The 22,856-nt window shown below is 53.8% G+C and overlaps 1 protein-coding gene across 1 annotated transcript; it reads left to right on the top strand.

Annotated features, from left to right (window-relative positions):
* Positions 1–185: 185 nt before the first annotated feature.
* Positions 186–20,267, top strand: BACE1 (beta-secretase 1). Its single transcript, XM_049621164.1, has 9 exons — positions 186–965; positions 14,043–14,131; positions 15,628–15,844; positions 16,355–16,492; positions 17,218–17,352; positions 18,322–18,423; positions 18,785–18,934; positions 19,185–19,356; positions 20,026–20,267. Exons 1-9 carry the CDS (start codon positions 705–707, stop codon positions 20,265–20,267), a joined length of 1,506 nt encoding a protein of 501 aa, XP_049477121.1. The 5' UTR covers positions 186–704.
* Positions 20,268–22,856: the final 2,589 nt, after the last annotated feature.

Raw genomic sequence — 22,856 nt, forward strand, 5'->3', positions numbered from 1 at the left:
AATAAATGCAGAATGAAGGACTGACGGACTGCGAAGTCTGCCGCCGCTCTCGCTCTCTCGAGATGGTCCCTCCGGCCCGCCCTGCCAGGGTCCTGCAGGGTGGACTCCATCTCGGCAGAGGGCATCCCAGACCCCTCACCAACCCCGGAAGCTGGGCTGCCAGCCATGGGAAGACTACACTTCCCAGCGGTCCCAGGGAAGAGTGAAAACCCTTTGGCTTTGACAGCCGCCGCCACAAGTCTTTCCGCCTCCCCGGGCTGCCTGGGAGCTGAGAGCCGGATTATGGTGGCCTGAGCAGCACACGCAGCTGCGGGCGCCCCCGGAGCCCCCTGAGCCTTGCCCCGCCGCCCACCCAGGGGGAGGACCGAGAAGCCAGCGGCCGCCGACCTGCCATGCCCGCCCCTCCCCGCCTCCCGCCGAGCCTGAGCCGTCCTCTCCCAGACCTCTGCTGAGGCTGGGCGCCGCTGGCCAGATGTAGCCGGCTTCGGATCCGTCTCCTCCTCTCTCCGTCTGCGGATTTCTCCTGCCCGATCCCCCCACACGGCGCCGGGGGGCCGGCCGAGGGGCCTGCAGGCTCTGGAGCCCCGATGCCTCGCAGCTCCCTCTCCTGAGCAGCCACCACCAGCACCCGGAGTTGGGGGCAGGCAACAGAGCCGGACGTGGTCCCAGGGTGAGCCCAGAGGGCCCCAAAGGCCAGGCCCACCATGGCCCAAACACTGCCCTGGCTCCTGCTGTGGATGAGCTCGGGAATGCTGCCTGCCCGCTGCACCCAGCCTGGCATCCGGCTGCCCCTGCGAAGCGGGCTAGGGGGGGCCCCCCTGGGGCTGCGGCTGCCCCGGGAGACCGACGAGGAACAAGAGGAGCCGGGCCGGAGGGGCAGCTTTGTGGAGATGGTGGACAACCTGAGGGGCAAGTCCGGTCAGGGCTACTACGTGGAGATGACCGTGGGCAGCCCCCCACAGACGGTAAGGGCTCCAGGCCAGCCCTCCCCTCCTCCCTGCAGGAGCAGAGGGGAGAGAGGGGGGTGCAGCATGCTGGGCCCCGCTAAAATGGGCCGGATGGTGTGGGCAGGAGGGACCTCCCCCCAGATATTCCCTCTGGGATCCTATTGGCAGCAGTCACCCCGAAGTTCCCCTTTCCCACCTCCCTTCCCCTCACAGGCTTCCCCGGCCTCCCTCATCTGACTGTCTTCCCCTCGCCCCCAATCCCACATGCACACTCCTCAGTAAGGATCTGGGGCAAGAGAAAGATTCGGGGGTGGGGGTGGGGGGGGCTGGCCCGGGGAAGGGTCCAGGCAATAGGGACGCTGTGAACAGGTGTCAGCCCTGCCAAGCCTGAGTCTCCCCACCCCAGCACTCTGGATCTTGGTCACCCGACCCTCTCCCCTCCTCTGGTGTTCTGGGAACCTGGGGTTCTGACCATGGTTCCCAGCACCTTGAGGACCCAGGAACCCTGACACGAGCTGAATAAACCCCTTGCTCCCAAAGTCTGGGCAGCCACAGGGACAGCAAAGCGGGGTTTCCCAGCTCCTCCTGACTGCCACTCCAGCTCAGAAGCCCCAGACAGACTCTGGCTTCCCCAGGCCCTCCCTCCCCTTCCCCCTGTGCTTCCTGCACTCCGGCCCTTCCTCCTCCCCCCAAAGCCACGCGCAGCACAGGCCAGAGGGGACTGAACCGAGCCAGGAGAAAGGACAAACCGCAGCCCTGGAGCCAGAGTCCCCTTCTAAGAATGACACTCCTTCCACAAGCTGATAGGCGCGGGAGGAGGGGTGAAGGCAGCCCGGCGGCGGTGGAGAAAACACTGCCAGCTCTCCCCATCCTTCCAGTCCTTCGCGGCACCTCCAAGGTGGCTGGGGGAGGATGCACCTTCTGTGCCTGTGTGGGTGGGGTGTCGTGGCTGCTGCCCTCTGTGCACATTTGCCTCCTCCGGGGGTGGGCCTGGGCACGGGTGGCGGGATGGTTCTGCATGTGCTGGTGTGTGTCACCTTGAATCCGAGCCTGCACATTTCTGTGAGGCACCCCCCTCCCCCTGGATCTGTGGGATCCGTTGTTGGGAGGCCCGTCCTTGGGAGGGTCCGTGAAGGTGGGAGTGTGTTTAGAGGGAACAGCCACACTTCTCTTGAACTTCTCAGACAGCTCTTACACTGGATCTGGGAGAGACGCAAACCTCTGCCCCCCAGTTACCTGATGGAAGCAATTCTTCCTAGGTCCCTGCCACCCAGGCCTACGTCCTACCTCCCCAGCTCATCCAAGGCTCCGGTCTCCCCTACGGACCCCTTCTCTTTCCGGTGCATGAAAGCTTCCCCAGAAACAGTCTCAAATCCGTGTGAGGATAGGCCCCTAGCAGCCTGGGCAGCTACTCTCAGGTAGCAGAGGGGGTGTAAAGACCTGCAACCCACTCCCTGATCTGCTACTGATACGCTGTGCAAGCCCTGTTACAGCCTGGGGCATGGACACACGACGGAGGGGGCTTTGGATCCACCAGACAGACCAGGAATTCCAGCCGTATAGCCGGCAGCTTTTCCTTTTCTCAGTTGTGTGTCCTGGGGCAAATTAAGCAACCTCTCTGAGGCTATTGCCTTGTTCTTCAAAACGGGTGAAAGGAGATCCCCTTTGCAAGGGTTAAATGGGACCTTGTAGGGGAAATCACCTTGGACAATGCACGCGGACACAGGTGACCTCCAGTAAATAGAAGTCACTTTCTGCTAACTTCTCTGGCCACATCTCTCTCTTCTGTGCTATGCAAGGAAGCACAAGAACTTGGGAGCTCTGGGCCACCATATTTTACACACACAGGACTGAGGGACCAGTTACTGTACTTCCCCGGCCCCCTGAGATAGTGTGTACATCCCCCAGTCCAGAAATTGGCCGAGAGTAATTGCCCGACGAATGTCAGTTCCTTCCCCCTCCTTCCTAGAAAGGGAAAGTGGGCCTACAGTTGAACACCGGCCCAAGGAACCATTGCCGGGGAGCCCACAGTTAGAGAGACTCTGGGTTGCCCTATGGCTGTGAACACGAGCCAATGCCAGCCGGTCTGTGCTCTGTGGTGACTTTGATTCCCTCCCCAGCAGTTTCGAGAAGGAGGCCCTTTCCCCTCGCCTGGTGGGGCTGTTGTGAGCAGATGAGAATGTGGTTGGCGGGGTGCTCTGAACAAGGAGAAGTGGGACTTGGGGAGCACTTTCCGTATGCCAGGTGATTAGGTGGGGGGGTTGAGAGCTGATCCTCAGGGAGACAGGGGATAGGTTTTCTGCCCACGAGGAGTATAGAGAGTGAAAGCGTAAGTGCCAGTACGAGGTAATTCAAAGCAGCACTGAGACCTTTGCCACCAGAGCCTATTACAAACATAACTTCTCTGGTCCCACCCCAGACTTACTGAGTTGGAATTTCAGGGGCCCTGGCTCAAGCTCGAGAAGCACTGATCCGCAGTAGTTCGAAGAGTGAGTGCTTTAGGTGTTCAGGAGGTAAAATCAAGGAAAGCCTCCTGGAGGAGGTGTGCTGTGAGCATGGTCTTGAAGGATGGCTAGGAGAGGGGAAGCTGTTCCCGGTGGGGAAATGGTACCTGTCCCACACAACTGTAACTGCACTTAACTTGAATGTCCACTTCTTCCCATCCTTAGCCTGGGTCCCTGAGACCAGAAGAAGCCGCAACGAATGAGAAAATGAGACGTGTGTCTGGGCTCATGCATGTTTGTTCAGGAGGCAGTGAAAAGCCAGTCTGGTTAATGCTACAGATTTGGGTAAATAGGATAGAGCCGAATTGCCAAAAGCCTTCAACATGAAGCTATAAGGTTTAGACTTCAGTCTGCAGACATAGGGGGAAGCTTGAGTTTATTTGTACAGGGGAATGACATAGAAAAAGCGATCTTTTAGGAAGAGACATCTGAATTTTAGGAAGAATAGAACTGAGAGGTACAAGGGCAGGAGGCTCTGTCACAACAGTCTGGGTGTGAGGCACTGTGGCAAGGGCAGCATGGGGCCATGATAAGGTGGAAAGGGAAGAGAAGACCAGGATGCAGGGACATTCCAGGACAGCTGAACAGGGCTTGGTGACACTGGCATGAAGGGTGAGGAAGAAGACATCAGGGGTGATTTCAGGATTCTGATCTGGGAGGATACGAGACCATTTGAGGGACCAGGAAGGTGGGCAGGAGGGGCTGGTTTATTCAGTAACGGTGGACAAATGTACACTTGTCTTTATGGTTGTAGTTTATGTAAAGTTTTCAAATATATTCTGTATAGGTTATTTTGTTCTTTACAGTCCTTCCTGCAACATATAAAAATGGTCCTATCACTCACAAGTTCCAGCAAAAGAAATGGGGACTGAAAATTTAAACAATTGGCCAGAAGACAGGCCAGTAAGCTGAGACCCTCTCTCACCTGGATCTTTCTACTCTGCCATGCCACCTGGCCGGGTATCTTGGGGGAGAAGAGAGGGCTTAGCACGACCATTTCTTTTCATTCTGCCGGGACACCCTCTCCTGTCTCCCTCGTTACACTTAGAAGAACATATTATGGCGTTTTTGTGTTTGTTTCCCTCTCAGAACATCAAGCTCTTGAGGACAAGGTCTTCTGGGAAAAAAAAAATTTTTTTTTGCAATGTCTTATTTCTCTTATCTAATATCTATGATAGTGCCAGATGCAGAACATGCACCTAAAAAACATTGAGTGAGTGAATAAAGTGTAGGACAGACTAATAGAACTCTCGATGGGTGCTTATAAGTACAGAACAGGAGCCTGTGGAGAAAGAAGCCCATTCATCCTTTTCGCTTAAGTGAAAGGATATCATCTCATTATAATGGGATGAGCATCAGTGTCCAAGCCCAGGATAATACTTGTGAGGATTGAGATCTGGTGGTAGTCAGTGCAGTTTAACAAATGTTTCTTGAGCACCTACTGTGAGCAGAAGAGAAAAATAATGTCATGGTCTTAGCCCTTGGAGAACTTGCAGTCCAGTGTGAGACACAGACATATAAAGAGCTAAACAGCATATGAGACCGAACGCATTTGGTACAAAGAGAAGAACAGGGAGGCATAGAAGGTGCAAAGAAAGAAGCGGCTACTACTGACAGGGTGTTGGGAAAGGCTTGCTGGAAAAGGGAGCATTTGAGTATGGCCTAGAAAGATGAGAAAGCTTTGCTATTTGGAGATGGGGTGGCGGGGGGCGGCTGGGGGGACGCTTCATGGAGAGAGGCGATGACCTGGGCTGAGAAGCTGAAAGTTGTATGGCAGGGGCGCTGTGAGGCTGAGTGGAGGTTGGGTTGTGCTTTGCAGGCAGTCGGGAGTCCTTTTGAGTATATGAGAAGGGGAGTGGTCCAGTGTGGTGTGGGTTCTAGGAAAACAACTCCAGTGTGGAGCATAGCGGGATAGTCTAGAGCCTGAGGCAAGGCCCTCAGTCAGACACGAGGGCCTGAAAGACGCCGGTGGCAGCAAGGATAGAAAGAAGTCCTCAGAGATCCAGCATTCACGTGTCAGTTCAAGCAGGTGTTCTCTGCTCCTGGGGAGGGAGAGGGAAGAGACGAGATTCCCTTCCCCGTGACCTCTCTGTGGCGTCAGGGAACACAGCAAAAGGAGAAAACTTTAAAGCACAGTATAGTTCATCAAAATTCCACGTTTATGATCCTGCTTTCATTGCAAGGGAGAAGTACTAGCATGTTCATTTGGGGGGTGAGGAAACTAAGGCTCAGACAGACTAAGTGGTTTGTCCAAAGAGACTCCGCTAAGGAAGACAGAGCCAAGTTTCAAATCCAGGTCTTTGGACTCCAAGTCCAAATCCTGGGTTCTTTCCAGTGTTCTCCAGTCTAAGATGTGTGGTTGCCTCCGAGATGCCGGTAGACCATTCTTATTGATGAATCTAGCAACCAGCTGAGCATGGGGATCTGGAAACCAGGTGAGGGGTTATGACCGGACAGGTAGACTCAGGAGTCACCTGCAGAGAGCTGGTCTGGAAGCCAAGTTAGCAAACTTGTTCTTTGAGACAACGGAGGGAAAACGGGGGAGAGAAATGACTAGGACAAGAATATTGAACATAGACTGGAGCTCAAGGGAGCAATAGAAATAGAGATCAGAGAAGCAGAAAACCATGAGGGTTCAGGGTCTCAGAAACCAAGAAGGGTCAAATGGTTTTCCACCTCCCCTCCCTAAAATGGTTTTCAAATTGTGATTTGTGAGATTCTATAAAGGGACTCAAGGATGAAGGAGAAGGTTAGGAGAAAGGTAAGAGGTAAAGACTTTGGACCTTTCACCCCTCCCATCACCAAACCCTCCCCCCTTCTCCCTGCTCCTAAATGAGCTTTTCTTGGTTTTATACAGTGGAATTCCAGAACAATCCTTCCCTTCCTCCTTCCTCCATCTGCCTTCCTTCCTTCCTTCCTTCCTTCCTTCCTTCCAGTACTAAAAAGGTTGAAAAACATTGGTCTCAAAGAACCACCATCCAAATTAGACAAGGCAAGATTAGACAAGATCCCACTTCTAAGTTTCCACCCAGTCCCTGAGACCACAACTGGCTTCAGGTTGCGTAAGAGGGCTTTGCTGGGACCCTCACACTCATTTCACACACTTCTCCTCCTCTGCCTCCCCAGGTCAGGAAAGAAAGAGTTTAGCTGCAGGTGGGGGGTAGGGGAAAGACTGTCAGGAACCCTTTTTGGGTGTCTCTAAAAAAGATCTAAGCAGAAAATTCGGGTTGCAAATCCAGGAAGAGAAACATGTCTCAGGGAAGCTCCCCTACCAGACAACTATCTTCTCTGCTGGGAACATGTCTCTTGGGGGCCTGGGCAGTGGAGAATTCTAGGCGGGAGCCAGACCATTTTCCTGGTCCTGGAACTGCCCTGAGCCACCTCTGGCAGGATGGGCCCAGAGGGCTGGGAAACATTCACTGATGCCCTTCTGCCACATCCTCAGGTGCTGCAGCCAGTGAATCCTGAGAGGGCGGAGGTGCTTCCTCTAGGGGAATGGCGAATCAGTAGTCTTAAGGGCTGACATGGGGGAGCTAGGACTCCTTGGTCTTTTTCCCCACAGACTCTGACAAAACCACGGAGCTCCCTGCCCCTGCCACCCCAGCCTGTCCTCTTTCACCAGGTCTCCTGGACTGTACCAACCTGTGGCTACTCTCTCTACTGCCCGCTGTAACCCCCGGGTCCAGACCGCATTGGCCTCTCGGGGCTGGTGAACCCCACCAATTCTTTCCCAGTGCCTGTGGAGCTCTTGCCAAATAGCTCAAGGCGTGAACCACAGCATCTCCCAATGGCTCAAACAAACAAGCCTGTACTGAGCATGACCCAGGTGCCCTGGAGCAAAGTGGGCTTATGCCAGAGATCAGCTGTATTTTCAACTGAGGACAGACCAAAAGAAGATGAAAGCAACTGTCACCTGTGGGCAGGACATGATTAGACGGTAGGAAGGACTTACTGTCTGCCAATGAAAAGCAGGTAGCCAATAGCTGCTATGATCCCTCCCAGACCAGCAGGTTTCCAGGTGGGTCCTGTGGATGCTGGAGGTGTTCAAGAGCTGCCTCAAGAACCACCACAGGAGGTGAGAGGGACAAAGGAAGTAAACCTCTCCCTCCCAAAGAACAATTCTTATTTTTTTCTCTTTGGTATATTGAGATCCTGCATAAAATTGGAAAAGAGTTCTGCTGCTTAAAAAAAAAAAAAAAAAAAAAGTTTGAAAAACCATTGTCTTAGATCTGTTCTTTAAGAACAGACATGTACATTTTTTGACCGTTCGCATCCATCATCTCGCTGAATAGGAAGCCTTGATAAATATTAGTTGAGTTGGGTTTGACCCTGGGGGAAATGGAACATCCTGTCTAAAGGGAGAAAGGTGCACTAGATAAGGTTTGGGGTGACCCAGCCACCTTTGGATTCCTCTAAAAAAAAAACCAAAAAACAAAAAAACAGCCCAAGGTAGGGTAAGTGGTACCCAGCAGGCTGCTTGCTCCCAGATATCGATTATCAGCTTCAGCCTGGAGAGAGAAATGGAAAGCAAGGGTATGTCTAGGGAAAGAATTTCCAGTGGATCAGCTGATTTGGTCAAGGCGGAGGGAACCTGGACAGGATCCAATCGCTGGACTCGGTTGGGGGCAGGAGCTGTGTGCTCTGTTGGCCCTCGGCCACTGCCAGCTGCTGACGTTAGGCTCCTCTTGTCCTTCCTTGCCCCCTTTTCTCAGCCTTGGGCAAGCTCGGGTCTGGGAATGTCCCCTCAGGAAAGCAGACGAAGCTGACTCAAAGGTCTAGGACCGAGTCCTGAAGTCACTACCATTGCTCTAAGAACCTGGGTAGATAATCTAGTCAATTTCATGGATATAGTGGGCATCCACGGTCACTGTCACCATTCATGGTACCAGGCTGAAATCACCCCTGCAAGGACCCCGGGGCTGAGAATTAATAGCAAGAGTCTGTAGGGTCACAGAGAACTACAGGAAATGAGGCAATTACTGTCATTGTGGAAAAAAGTCATTATGGAGCACCTGCTGAGCGCTAGGGAGGAATATGATGATAAGGAGACAGAAGTGCTCCCCACCCTTGTGCAGAGCTCATAGTGTGGGAGGCAGACATGAGATAAGATGAGTGATATACAAGTAAGTACCGGTGTTACTGAGGACCTGCAAGAGAAGGAGCCTTACCTTGGCTGAGGGCATCACGGCAAGACCTTTGGGAGGAAGGATATTTACACTGTGCCTTGAAAGACAAAGAGAAATTAGACAAAACATGGAGAGAATGTTCTAGGCCTAGGAAACAGGATATGCAAAAGTGCAGAGGCCATCGTGCATTTGAGATCATGATGCGTTTGAGAAGCATGGTGGGGGGTGGGGGGGAACAAGTGACAAGAAATGTTCATCAGGGTTGACCTATGGTTGGTGAGATGCCCCCGAGGACGGGGTTTTCGGGATTTAATTCAGATAGTGGATCTGTTATCTGATGCTGTGTAACAAACTACTCCAAAACATGGTGGCTGAAAACAAGAGCCATTTTGTTTGTCAGGATTCCGTGGGTTCGCTAGTGGCTCTTCTCCAGGTTTTACCTGGACTCACTCACGTGGCTGCGTTCAGCAGGTGGGTCAGCGGGGGTCCGGACAAAGCTGGGCCTGCTGGACCTCCCTCTCCATGAAGTCTTTCATCTTCAAGGAGACAAGACGGAGCTTCTCCACATACAATATCAGGGAGGCATTCCAAGAGGCCGGTGCACATTCCCCAGTGCACAGGCCCTTATCAGGCCTCTGCTTTCCCCCCTTACTGACGCTCCACTGGTTACAGCAATCACATGGCCAAGCCTCGAGTCGATGTCACAGGGGATCACACAAAGACATGGATACAGGAAAGCGTGATTGATCAGTGTAGCAACCTACCATCTACTTCCTCTCCAAATGAAAGACGGGAAGGTCAAGAAATGAAACACCAGACATGGAGTTGGTCAGAACCAAGGGGTTCTTGTCTAGCTTTGTGGCTTATTGCGTTAGATGGGTCAAATTGCCCACTCGCTCCGGGTGCCGGTTTCCTTCTCTGTAAAATGGGAGAAAGCCTTCCAATCCCAGCTTTTGCTAAAAGGCTTATTAGACAAGAGTAGAGGCCCACACACAAGGAAAGAGACTTCCTCTTTGATAGGAAGAATTCGAGTTAAAGCCCCCTCCTAGGGCCCTGGGATAGACTACCAGACCAGGTTGTAGATCTTAGTAACCAGAGACCTTTCAGAGTTGGCCTTTCAGAATCTGTCTAGGCTGATGGACAGATGACCCCTGAAGGCTCTTTTCATCCAGAAGAATCTAAGCTATCCCTGTCTGCTGAGGGCTGGGGCCAAGACAGGTGAGATTTGGAGAACAAAGAACTCACCGGCTTTACCCAGAACTCACCAACCCACCCGCTCCATATCTATCTCATCACCCAAGGTCTTTTGCTGAAAACTCCTCTTGGGGAGCCTGGCCTGCAGAGTGAAATGGGCAGGTGTGCCTCTCCCTGTGGGGCTTGTTAGCACTTCCATGAAGCTGCCTTCCCTCAGAGGCCCCGGTGATGGGGTGGGGGAGCATTTGTTTGTTAAGTGATTGGCAGTGACCTAGCCCTGACCCCAGGCTGTGATCTCCTGGGAATCTAAAATATAATAGCTACAGAGACTCCTGGGTCAGCCTGCCCCAAGGGTTGGGGAAGAAGATGGCTCCAGGACCCCAGGCTACTACCACTTGTATCCCAAGTCAAACCTGGGGGCCGGTGAGAGGAAGACGGGTCTGAGCTCAAGCTACACCTACAAACACCCACAGCTGGGGAGCCACTGAGGGCTCTCTCCGTCATCCAAAAAACAGGATAGAGTAGCTCTTTCCCCTTTTCTTTCCTTTAACGTTAATTCAAGAACTACTTATTGCCAGGTACCGTGATACCCATTAGGGACACGATGCGGATTTTTTGAAAAATTAGATACAAGGGAGGTGAGATTCAATGTGACGTGACAGAGTGACACGTTCTAGGGAGGCATTTTAATAAGAGACAATGACCTGGTCTTTCCCCGCGAGGAGGTAGTCCCTTCTGAGCTCGGACTGCGGGATGACAGATGAGTAGACAGACTTGCCAGCGAGAAGGAAGATGTCTGGGCACAGTGAAGGACCTTCGCGTCTGTCTTCGAGGGGAGGACCATGGCTGGTTTGAGGCCCTCCAATGAGCTAGCGGGCCAGGGGCTGGGAAGTACAGGACAAACGAGGCTGGCTGTGCAGGCAGGGCCGGACAAGGAAGGGCCCTGCAGGAAATGTGAAAGCTTACATTTTTTATTTTCATAGCAGGGGGAATTGATTGACGTGGGAGGGCAACATAGTCAAATCTGCACTTGGAAAAGACCACCCTAGCCATAGTGCAGAGACAGGTTGGAGAGGTCCAGGGCGAATGTGCCAAAACCAGTTGAGAAGCTATTGTGATATTCCAGAATGAGGTGATGAAAGCTTGGCCCAAGGGTGGCAAGGGAGGTGGCGAGAAATGAGTAAATTCCAGAGACTTTTGAGAAGGTTAATTGGACAGGACTTGATGCATCGGATGGAGATGTGAAGAAGAGGAAGGTGTTAGGATGTCCCCCCCCCCAGTTGCTGACTTAGAGAGAGAACAGATGGATGGTGACGCCATCCACTGACACGGGGAAGGCTGAGGAGAGACGAACGGGTGGGACCGTGGAAGGTCAGTTTTAGCCATCCTGAACTTGAGGTGACTTTGAGGACGTTGCTTATGTGCTTCTGGAGCTCAAAGGGGAGGAAAGGGCTTCGGGCTATCAGCTCGGGGGCAGAGGTGATACTTGGAGCTGTGGCCACAGGGGAGGTGGCAGAGGGAGGGTAGGGCCTGAGAGGAAGAGGGCCGGAGCCCGAGCCTTGAGAAGTGAGCCTGCAGAGCGGACCAGAGGAGATCTGGTCAGAGATGGGGAGGACACTCACGGGACGGGGTGGCAGGGAAGAGTGTGTCTAGGAGGGAGAAGCAAGTCCTCACAGTCAGATGGGCATGGATGTGAAACACGTCTTTTGTATTTGAAACCTTTGCCGGCTGTAGTAAGGGCTGTTCTGTAGTGGAGGGAGGGGCAGAGGAGGACCCGTTTTAGGATGGGTTGAGGAACGAGTGGGAGGTGAAGAAAGAAGACAGCTTGGCTGCAGACTTGGGTTGTGAGGGAGGGGATGGTGGCTGGAGGTGGATGTGAGATTGAGGAAGGTTTTTTTTTTTTAATGGAGAAACTCCAGCAGTTGTAAATGCCAATGGGAGGAACCCAGACTGGGGTTGGGGTGGTTGTACGAGGGCGAACGTACCCGAGGGAGAGGCGGGGAGCCGGGCAGGGGCAGCCGAGGGGAAGGACAGGTGGGCGCAGCAGCGGGCAGGTGGCGGTGACTGGCTGTGGGGGTCAGGGAGGTCTCATCTGCCGGCCTCGGCCTCTGTTCCGGGGCAGTAAGAGGCGAGGCCTCACTCTGGAGGTGTGACCGCTGGAAACCCCTTCGCTCCAACCCGCCTCTTCCAGGCTGCCCTTACCTGCCCTGTTGCATCCCGGGTGGTGGCTCTGCTGCCTGAAGCGCCTGCCCCATGAGAGCCCTCCACAGGGAGCAGGAAAGAGAGAGAGTCTGCTCTGGGGCTCGAGTGAGAAGTGTTGGGAGGGCGGGACCAAGAACCGCTTCTCTCAGAAGCCAGGAGCTCTTGGCAAAGAGCAGATAGTTGGACGTTTGCTCAGGAGGGAATCTCGGCCATTTACGTTGGTTTCCCATTTTTTGTGGCGGATGGAGAGCAGGTGGCGGACGGGGCTGTGGTGGCCCGAATTCCTAGTGTGGGAGTGGGTGGGGGTCATCGGGCTCTGGGCTTGACCCCCTTTGAGGTGGAAGGGAGGGGCCTTCCTCAGACGGGGAGAAAGGCTGGGCCCAGAAGGACAAGAGTGACTGGGCCTCCTGGTTAGGGAGGGAGAGGTTCTCAGGAGGGGAGAGTAGAGGGGGAGGCCTGGACCAGCTGGGACCTCAGGAAGAAGAGCCCAGGTGGTCGTTTTCCTAGAGCCAGCCAGGCACACATTCCAGGGAGCCCTCTCTTGCACAGCTATGGGGACCCTTCTTTGGGGCCCAGTGATAATAGGGATCCCTAAGAATGAGGCCAACCCTAGTGCCTGGGAGCAGAGTCCTAGCGGGTGGGGGAGGGGCTCCAGGGAGTAGGTGGGGAGAAGCCTTTTTAATCATTAACCTGGTTGACTGAAATCTGAACTGCTGCGCCTCCAGCTCTATTGATTCTGAAAGCACAGCATCTGGAGCCTGCGGGCGGCTGCCCAGAGACCCTGGAGAGGGCCCGGGGAGAGGTGGGGGAGGAAGGGCAGGGGTGGGAAATGGGAACCAGGGGGGAGAAGGGGCTGGGAAGGAGGGCGGAGGCAGGGTCAGAGGGCGTTGGGGGGGGACAGACAGCCCTAGAGAAGGGTCTTTGGGGACACGGGGAGGCCAGGAGGCCTAAGCAGGTGCTGGGGAGGTGCAGTCAGCGGAGCCACAAGGACCACTGAGAGCAGGAAGGAGCCAGAGGATCTGGCAGAGGAGGAAACTGAAGCCTAGAGGAGCACGGGGACTTGCCCAAGGTGACAAGGTCAGAGCCTGCACCACAACTGAGGTCAGCTGACTTCACCGCACCGAGGAGAGAGGACACGGGAATGACAGAGCCCTGAGGTCAGGGGAGAAGAGGAGATGGGCATGAAAAGTCAGCAAAAGAGGGTCAGTTCTTGGGGAACCGTGCTTCTGAGGACAGAGGCGTTGCCTCTCTGCCTGTGAGGATACAGTTAAGATATTCAAGATGTGGCTCTGGACTGACTGAGGGACGGATCAGGCCGCCAAAGGAGAAAGGAGGGTTGAGAAAAGTAGAAACACTAGAAGGAGCTGCACACCAAGAAGACACCTGTCTGTATTCATTTAGCCAAAACCCAGGGCCCTGACAAGATGGGTTTTTACCGGGACGTCGGCGTGGGCTCCTGGCTCCCTACTATTTCTGAGAGCAAGACTCCTAGGCCTGTGTCACCTCGGAGACAGGAGGGGAGCCCTTCTTGGGGAGCCACATTCTGGCAGGCAGGGTCAGAAACATGTGGGCACCAACACGCCGTCCTCGTCCCCGCAGCTTCCCTTGCCCGTGCCAGCTCCTAGAATAGCATTTCTGGGCTGCACGGGGATGTGAGCCCAGCCGCCTGCTGGGTGATCTGCTCCCTAGGAGGACTGGAAAAGGAGGGAAGGGGCAAGCTCTGCAGACACGACCAGATAGGCACACGAAGTGGGTAAGGGCAGTCTGACAGTAGAGACTAAGAGGAATGAAAACCACAGAGATAACGTGGCTCTGGCAACACAGAAAATGTTGGGATGCCGCGGAGGAGGCAGGAGCAGACACGAGGCCAGGCTGAGAATGGCACAGGAGGCCATATTCCGTCTGTGGTCATGGTGGTAGCAGGGGCCAGGCTGTTCTGTCCCCCATGGTAGAAGTTTCACCGGGACCTGCCAAAGGGAGAGTCTATTGCCGGTGGGGTGAAGGACAAAGGAGGTGGCGAGCCCAGAGCCTCGTGTGGATGACATCTTTCTCTCCCCTTTCTCTGACAGCTCAACATCCTGGTGGACACGGGCAGCAGTAACTTTGCAGTGGGGGCTTCCCCCCACCCTTTCCTGCACCGCTACTACCAGAGGCAGCTGTGAGTCCTGGGGAGAGCTAGAGAGAACGCTTCCCAACGATCCAGGGTCCAGAAGGGTCAGGGGAGGGCTTTGGGGAGAAAGATGAGCTCCTCGGAAGCTTTCCAAGAGAGAGGAGTGGAGAGGGGGGATGTGAGGGGGTTTACTCTGGGAAAAGGGAGGCCGAGGGACCACCAAGAAGTGCTTCAGTACAGAGACAAAGGCAGCCTCCTTGGGGAGGGAAGCAGGAAGCAGAGGAGCCCCCCAGTTCCCAACCCAAGAGTCTTCTTCTCTCTGCCTGAATTGGGAGACGTGGAGACGTCATCCCAGCCTGCCCAACCCCGGTCCCTTCAGTGGCTCTCAGGTTTCTGGCAACACCGACTCACTCAGTCCAGGCTGGGCAGGCTGCAGTGACGGCTCCCTTCACTGTGCTCCCGCCCGGGGGCTACTCCTGGTGGTACTGCACGGTTCAAGGGAGGGAAGGAAGAACCTTCCATAAGCCCCACTGCCCAGACCCGTATCAGGGATTGAAAGCCATAATGTCTCCCTGCACCGTCCAGAGTTCCAGCGGCTGGACGTAGCTAGCTGGTGGCAGGGAGGGTCGATGTGGGTTTTTAAGGTGAGAGGCAGAGAAGGATGACGTGGGAGCCTCCTTAGCACAAAAGCAAGAAGCGGCGAGAGGACATCTAATGTCTGAGGCATCTCTGTGTGTGTAAATCTGTAAGCAGAGCCTTTAATCCTATTCTCGGACTTCTAGGCAGATGCCAAAGCCACCTTCGGCATCTTCTGCCTTCTTAGGCTCCTTCACCTTTAACCTCCCTGTCTGAAGACAGCAGTCAGGGACGGGGCGTGGTCAGGATCCACGAAAGGGAATTCATTCCCGCTCCTTGTCCCAGTCCCATCACTGCCCTCCAGCACGTACACAAGGCTGGGGTAGTGGCGTGATGAAACACAGGGGGAGGGGTCACGTGCTCATGAACACGTTCCACACAAGTGGTGTGTAATACTCACTTACCTGCTCTGCTGAGGGCTGTGCCGATTCTTTCTTTGGAGGAACTTGCCGGAGAGTTTCCACATTCACCCCGCCTGGCACGTTCTCTGCCACTCAGATGGTACCACCGGGTCCCAAGGCAGCAAGAGTCAAAGGCTCCTTTTCTCTGGGAGCTTGATGGAGCTGGGGGGTGGGGGAAGAGATGCCCACTAGCTGTCCCTCAGCAGCAGCGGGCACAATACACAAAGCCTAGGCTTGTTCCTCACAGGGCCTGAGCTCAAGGTCTAGGGGTATGAGCTATGGAGACAGGAGAGTGAGCCCCAGTAATAGCTCCCGTCATCTGTTTGCAGGGTTGCTTTCCATTCTGATCTGGGTGTCTGATCTGGGATGGTCTGCTGAGCAGTCTGAAAGTACCTTATGTACGATGCCTCGGACATAAGGGGAGGCATCTGGGAGTAGGGGAGACGCTGGATCCCTATGCCACTTGTTGTGGTCCTGCCTCCACAGATCTCTGCCTCCTTTCCACAGGTCCAGCACGTACCGGGACCTCCGGAAGGGTGTGTATGTGCCCTACACCCAGGGCAAGTGGGAGGGAGAGCTGGGCACCGACCTGGTGAGCATCCCCCACGGCCCCAACGTCACTGTGCGTGCCAACATCGCCGCCATCACCGAATCAGACAAGTTCTTCATCAATGGCTCCAACTGGGAGGGCATCCTGGGGCTGGCCTATGCTGAAATTGCCAGGGTGAGAGGAACAAAGCCTACCCCTGGGCACTGTGTCTGTGTGTCACTCCCTCCATGCCACAGAGGGACGGGTTTGGAGAGAAGAGGAAAGGACGGAGGGGGGGGAACAAATCAGCTGGAAGGATTAGTTAACACAAGGATGGGGTGGCCATCTGAATCTTGTCCCTGTAGAAGGCAGAACTATAGCGAGGGATACTGTGACAGGTCCAAGAGTAGGCTCTGGTTTCTACCGACTCCCAAGATCTTAGGAATAAGACAGCCCTCCCCCCCCCCCGCCCCCCGCCCCATAAATCTGAAACGGGTTAAGCACGTGGGGATCAAAGATTCTGTAGATCTTTCCTGTTTGTACTGCCAGTGTCTCTTGCTAACCCTCTCTCTGCCAAATCTCAGTACTTCAAGACAGTCTTTCCCAAGGAACATCCCCCAAGTTTTTGCTTTGGCCTTCCAGTTTAGGAAGCTGGGCTCTTTCCATTAGGGCCTCTGTGTGAGGATTCACTCCTTGTCTCCACAGCCCGATGACTCCCTGGAGCCGTTCTTTGACTCCCTGGTAAAGCAGACCCACGTTCCCAACCTCTTCTCCCTGCAGCTCTGCGGTGCCGGCTTTCCCCTCAACCAGTCAGAAGTGCTGGCCTCAGTTGGAGGGAGCATGGTGAGTAGATCCTCAGAGAGGGGCAGTCTGGCACTGGGCAGAGGGGTGGGCACCACCTGCCTCCCCTCCCTCTAAGGCTCCACCACACTCTTGGGCTCCACTACTCAGAACCAAGAGAAACCTCTTTGTATTCCCCATCTCCGTTTTTCTTTTTCCATCCTTTTCTTCCTTGCGTTAGTCCAGAAATGATTCCAGGTGCCTATGGTAAACTTGGAAAGGATGAGATGGTTAGGGAACTTGAAAGGAAATGAAAATGAGACCTCTCAAATTAAGTTTATTTAGTCTGATGATCAGAAGGCAGAGATGTGAGGAGTCTAAAAGTCTATTTATTAATTAATTAGGACAACTGGTGAATGGTTCTCCATCTCCAACAAGCAGAGAAAATAAAACTTGTAAGAGAAGCAAATAATCATTCATTTAACATTTATTGTGCCAGTTGAGGTTTAAATAACTTTATATTGAGGGCTGCGAGATTCTGAAACAAATAATTTAAAGTCCTGTAACGTCTTCCCCTGACACATTCTTAACACATTTAAGAAACTACAAATCACTTTGGGACATGAATTGATGAGAAGCAGGAAGGTGAGAAAGGTGGCCTGTAAAGGGCCTGGCCACCCCCACCCCCACCCCCCCCCCAGGGAATCTCTGCTCCCGTGGCTTTGTCTCTGGGTAACATCCTGTCCCTCTGCGCCGGGACACGAGTACCTGCCTCCTTTTCTCCCTAGATCATTGGGGGTATCGACCACTCACTGTACACGGGCAGCCTCTGGTACACACCCATCCGGCGGGAGTGGTACTACGAGGTGATCATTGTGCGGGTGGAGATCAACGGGCAGGATCTGAAGATGGACTGCAAGGAGGTAATGACACCAGGGGGACCAGGGAGAGGTAAGGGGGAGGCAACGTAGCATGAGGTCAGACCCTGAGTTATGAGGTTGGGAGGACGCAGCAGTGGTACAGGGGACCTGCAGAAAGGGTTGGGGGCTGAGCCTAGAACCGTCGTGAGCTTAACGGTAACACGACAGGACCTGAAGTTTGGGGCTAGGGACTGGCAGGGCACTTTCACGGGGACCATGTGGATTATGGTCTAAGAAGGGAAAGAACATGTCTGGACTCTAGTCACCGCCTTGCTTGATGGCCTTGGGCAAGTTGTTGGTGAGGCAGCTTCATATGATGTAAGTGGAAGAGTCCAGCTTGGAGTTGGAAAAACCTGGGTTTCTAGCTTTGCCTTTTACGAGCCACGTGCCCTCAGGCAAGTTACTATTTTGCGTTTCAGTCCCCTCATCTGCAAAACAGAGGGAAAAACAGCTTTGCAAAGACTGTGGTGAAGACAGAGAAAAATGGGTAAATTGTTTCTCCCAGGGCCTGGCACATAGCAGTACTCAGTAAATAGCAGCTAAACCATTTGGGTCTTCCTTATCTAGATCCTTAATGATGTTAAATTCGAACAGATATAAAAGTACTACGAAAAGTTAAAAGCACTATACAAGGTATTTTTATTTTCAAGATCTGGAGAACGTCTGCCCCACCCAAGATAACAAGAGTTAGTATTTACTGGATACTTCCTATGTGCCGGGCACAATTCTAAGCGCTTCAAATGTATTAATTTAATCCTTAAAAGAACTCTTTGAGGTAGGTACTATTATTATCCTCATTTTAAAGATGAGGAAACTGAGGCACAGAGGCTAAACAACTCGCCTACGGATCTACTCCTAAGAAGTACGAAGCCAGGATGTCCCCCCAGCAGTCAGATTCACCCTTCCGATTCTGTCCAGGGCCTGGCATCAAGAAAGGCTTTTGACTCTTCCAACCCTCTCTCCCCATCCTAGTACAACTACGACAAGAGCATCGTGGACAGTGGCACCACCAACCTTCGTTTGCCCAAGAAGGTGTTTGAAGCCGCCGTTAAATCCATCAAGGCAGCCTCCTCGGTCAGTGGGACTAAGGGCAGGGGTACGAGAGATGACGTGGTGTCCGAGGAAGTCCGTGGAGGTCACAGGTCTCAACAAGAGCCAAGTCGTCTACCTTTAGATCCTTGTACTTAAATGCCTTCAAAGCGAGTCTCTTTCCTGGGTCTCGGTTAGCTCATCACACAGTCCCCCTGGTGCAAAGCGTTGGCTTCGCCCTCCCTCTGTCTTCCCCTGATTCTTGGGTTTCAGCGTGCCTTCCCCCAGCTCGGGTATTCCACAGAAAAGCAAATACAGGGCCCGGGAAGTGTCACGTGAAAGCGGGAGAAGCGAGGTGCTGGAAGAAGGCAGTTTCCCCATCACTATCCCTTTCTCGCCCACATAGACGGAGAAGTTTCCGGACGGGTTTTGGCTGGGGGAGCAGCTGGTGTGCTGGCAAGCAGGCACCACCCCTTGGAACATTTTCCCAGTCATCTCCCTCTACCTAATGGGTGAGGTCACCAATCAGTCCTTCCGCATCACCATCCTTCCACAGGTATGTCCCCCAGCCCAGGAAGCGGTCACGGTACAGCCGGGGAGATAGGGACCAGGCATGGCCTCTCGCAAGTGGAAGAATAAGTAGAGGAGCGTCCCATGGAAGAGGGCTCTTGCAGAAACGGAGCACGCAGAGCTCAGGGATGGCAGAGGGAGGAGCAGCCCGAGGGCACAGATACCTGGAACGCAGAGGCTGGGAGAGGGCTGGAGTGAGGAAGACAGCCTCTCCCTCTTTGCTTGTTTGTCCCCAGCAATACCTGCGGCCAGTGGAAGACGTGGCCACGTCCCAAGACGACTGCTACAAGTTCGCCATCTCACAGTCCTCCACGGGCACGGTCATGGGAGCTGTGATCATGGAGGGCTTCTACGTGGTCTTTGATCGGGCCCGGAAACGAATTGGCTTTGCTGTCAGTGCTTGTCACGGTAAGAGCCAGGCAGGAGGGTGGGGTCGGTCTGTCCGTGTTCTCGCTGTCCAGCAGTTAGGATACCTGGGCCCCTGTCAGCCTGGGAGGTAGTAACAGTTGCCTCAAGGCAGAGCCAACACGTTGGGCAAAAGCTAGCGTGCTTGTGCTTTTTCTGTGCTGCCTGGCACGGTGAGCCCTGCGTGGGTCGGTGACCTCTGCTGCAGACCGCAACAGCAAGGGCTGCCTCGGGCCCTTGGGAAGCTCTCGCTCCAAGGGCAGCAGGCTGAGCCTACAGTGACCTGGTCAGCTGCTACGTGATGAGCTTGAATGCCGGCTACTTGAGGATCGGTGGCCAGGTCTTTCCAGTGGGTATCGGCCGAAAAGGTGAGTCTACCAGGTATACGTGGGGCTGGCCTTTTGGGCAACTCACAAGACTGACTTTCAGGCGCCATTCCTACCGCAGGCTTATACAGGCAAGGGCTGTTGCTCCCACTGGCCTGCGGGGAGGAGAGGCGTGCCTCTCCCTAGCAAGGGCTTTCGGTCTGGCCCCTAAACACCTCCAGGCAAGGAGATGCTAGAGCCTTCTCAGGGGCTAATTTCAAGGCCTATCGGGAAGTTCTTTTTGTTGTATAAGCGAAACTGCTCTGTGACGATGAGAGCCGCCCACTGACGTGTGCCCTCTCTCCAGTGCATGATGAGTTCAGGACAGCAGCAGTGGAAGGCCCTTTCGTCACCCCAGACATGGAAGACTGTGGCTACAACATCCCACAGACAGATGAATCAACCCTCATGACCATAGCCTACGTCATGGCTGCCATCTGCGCCCTCTTCATGCTGCCACTGTGCCTCATGGTGTGCCAGTGGCGCTGCCTCCGCTGCCTGCGCCATCAACACGATGACTTTGCGGACGACATCTCCCTGTTGAAGTGAGGAGGAGGCCCACGGGCGGAAGACAAGAGATTCCCCCGGACCACACGTGGTGGTTCACTTTGGTCACAAGCAGGAGACGCAGATGGCACCGGTGGCCGGAACCCCTCAAGACCCTCCCCTGCCCACCAAATGCCTCTGCCTTGACAGAGAAGGAGGGAAAGCTGGCAAGGTGGGTGACGGGGATTGCACCTACAGGAAACAGGAGAGGGAAGAAAGCAGTACTCTGGTGGCGGGATCATTCTCGGTCACCTCGAGCCTGAGTTGGGAAGTTCTGCTGCTTGACACTTCAGCCTTGAACCTCTGCCCACCATTCCTCTGGATTCTCCAACCCAAAGTATTCTTCTTTTCTTAGTTCCAGAAGTAGTGGCATCACAGCCGAGTCGCCCCAGTGTGTGTGTGTCTGCGGTGCCCTGGCAGAGAAAGGGCCACTCTTGCTTCCTTGCTGGCCAAAGTCAGCAGGAACGGATGCACAGTCTGCTATTTGTTAGTGATAGGGACCGTATAAACGAGCCTCACATTGGTACAAAAATTGCCTCTTGAATTAAACAAAAATGTAATTAGACTGAGTATGTGTACAAACGGGGGCGGGTGGAAGAGGAGACGAGGGGAGCGCAAAAGACAGGGAACAGCTGGGATCAGAGCTAGAAAAGGCAGAACCACGGCCGCTCGCCAGTCCCAGCCTCAGACTGCATCTCCAAGACAGAAGGCCATCTTGCAAGATGGGTGTTGCTACCCAACGTTTTCTTTTCTGTGGTTGTAGCCTGACCAGAAGCGAGTTGGGAAGAAGGGCTCACCTAGCCGAAAAGCTCTTTTTAACGCTCTTAAATGAAAAGTGCCCACTAAGAAGTCCCATCTAACAGATGAATTTCTACCTTATTCATTCCACTCGTCTCTACCTGAACCCTCTACTCCACATGCGACGGGTACCACTCACCTTTCCCAGCCCCCCTCAGCCCCAGGTGCCCTACAAGACAGCAACTGGAATACAGCAAACGTAGCAGGGCCGGGCTTCGTCTTCCCCTTCCATGTTCGCTCCCTCCCCAGACCCCTACCCCTCCGGAGCTCTGCGACTGAGGTGCCGAGAGGGATGGGCAGGAGACCTCTCTTCACCCTTGAAAGCAGAACCCTCGAGATTCATTCAACAGGTACAGGGTGGACGCCCTACGCCTCTGCCTGGACTTCTTCCGTTCAGCTGTAAAGTAGTAGTAAGAGCTCCACGTGATACAGAGCGGTTTCGTTGCCTTGTCTCCCTCTCTGGTGTCCCCTCCGTGAACCTGGCTGAGGCGGCCGACAGTGGCACTAGCATCCTATACCTCGTGTCACAAACACAGGGCTGTCTGGCTCTAGCGTTACTGCCTTCAGTAACAAGGCTGCTGGGGAAAGGCTGGCAGCCTCAAGGCTTCCTCACTTCCTTCACCCCCCGAGCCGCTCCCGGAGGCCATCCTCCGCCCCATCCTCCTCTCTACGCCCCCACTCCTAATAATAGTACTTGGGGACCCAGGCTGGTTCTTGGGCTAGGTAGTGGGGACCGAGTTCATTTCCTCCCTATCCGTTCTAACACAGTCGACTGTGATACCAGTGTTAATGGGAAGACCTGAAATCCCCTGGTTCACCCACTGGGTCCTATTGCTGTCTTGTCGACACACTGCTTCCAGGTGTGGGACCCACCTGCCGAGTGTGGAATTACCTGATGAGGGAAAGGGAAACACAAGGAGGGCCTCTGGAGATCCTGGCCTCGGCCAGCTGCCCACAAGCCATAAACCAATAAAGCAAGAATACTGAATCACAGTTCTTTATCTGGGCTCTCTTCATTCCCCTTGCACTTGGTGCTGCTTTGGCTGACTGGGAACACCCCCTCACCACAAAGACGGTCAGGAAGACTGGAGACTGTCCGTTTCCAGCTCGGAACTTACTGTGTACATAAACTTCCAGAACTGCTACCGTGTAATGAAAATGCCACGTTCTGTTTTGTAATTTCTTCCCATGTTGGGGAAAACTGGCCTTTTCCCAGCTCTTTCCAGGGCATAAAACTCAACCCCTTCATTACGAGGTCCCAATGTCCTGTTTTTTTTAACTTGTACTTACTTTTCTTTTTATAGCTACTTCCTTTCTACCCTGAAACTATTAACTCTAAATGTGGGAAAAAAAAAATCTTGACAACAGCTTCTTGCTTGTAAAAAATATGTATTATATAGCTCTATTTTTAAAGTCAACTCCTGAAAAGCGACTGTCCCATCTCTACTCACTGTATTCGAGGCCTTTCCCGTTGGTCTGCATGGCCTCTATCCCTGCAGGCCAGTGGGCAGAGGGAAAAGGGAGAACGAGGATGACCAAAACTTAAATGTTGCTTTCTGATTGATTCTGAACAAGACAGAGAAAAGAGCAACAATGAGGCCCCAACTCCCACACACAGCTCCCCAAAAGATTTGTCATCCTGCTATAGTTGGCTCTCAAGGGGCTCTTACTAGGAAGCAGGTAAGCCCCCCACCCCTGCCCCCACCACTTCCTCCTTTCTTCTCGCTATATTCCTTTGGCTTCAAAGATTTGTGGAAAAGAGAATAGCTTCTATACCCATTTCTAATTTCCAGA

Source organism: Panthera uncia, chromosome D1 (genome assembly GCF_023721935.1).
Source record: "Panthera uncia isolate 11264 chromosome D1, Puncia_PCG_1.0, whole genome shotgun sequence".
NCBI classification, from domain to species: domain Eukaryota; kingdom Metazoa; phylum Chordata; class Mammalia; order Carnivora; family Felidae; genus Panthera; species Panthera uncia.

Excerpts from the sequence above, each read along its gene's own strand:
- BACE1 (XM_049621164.1), top strand. The coding sequence starts at position 705 with ATGGCCCAAACACTGCCCTGGCTCCTGCTGTGGATGAGCTCGGGAATG. Across the intron at positions 16,493-17,217 it reads CCTCAGTTGGAGGGAGCATG|ATCATTGGGGGTATCGACCA; the intron begins GTGAGTAGATCC and ends TTTTCTCCCTAG. Across the intron at positions 18,424-18,784 it reads CCATCAAGGCAGCCTCCTCG|ACGGAGAAGTTTCCGGACGG; the intron begins GTCAGTGGGACT and ends TCGCCCACATAG.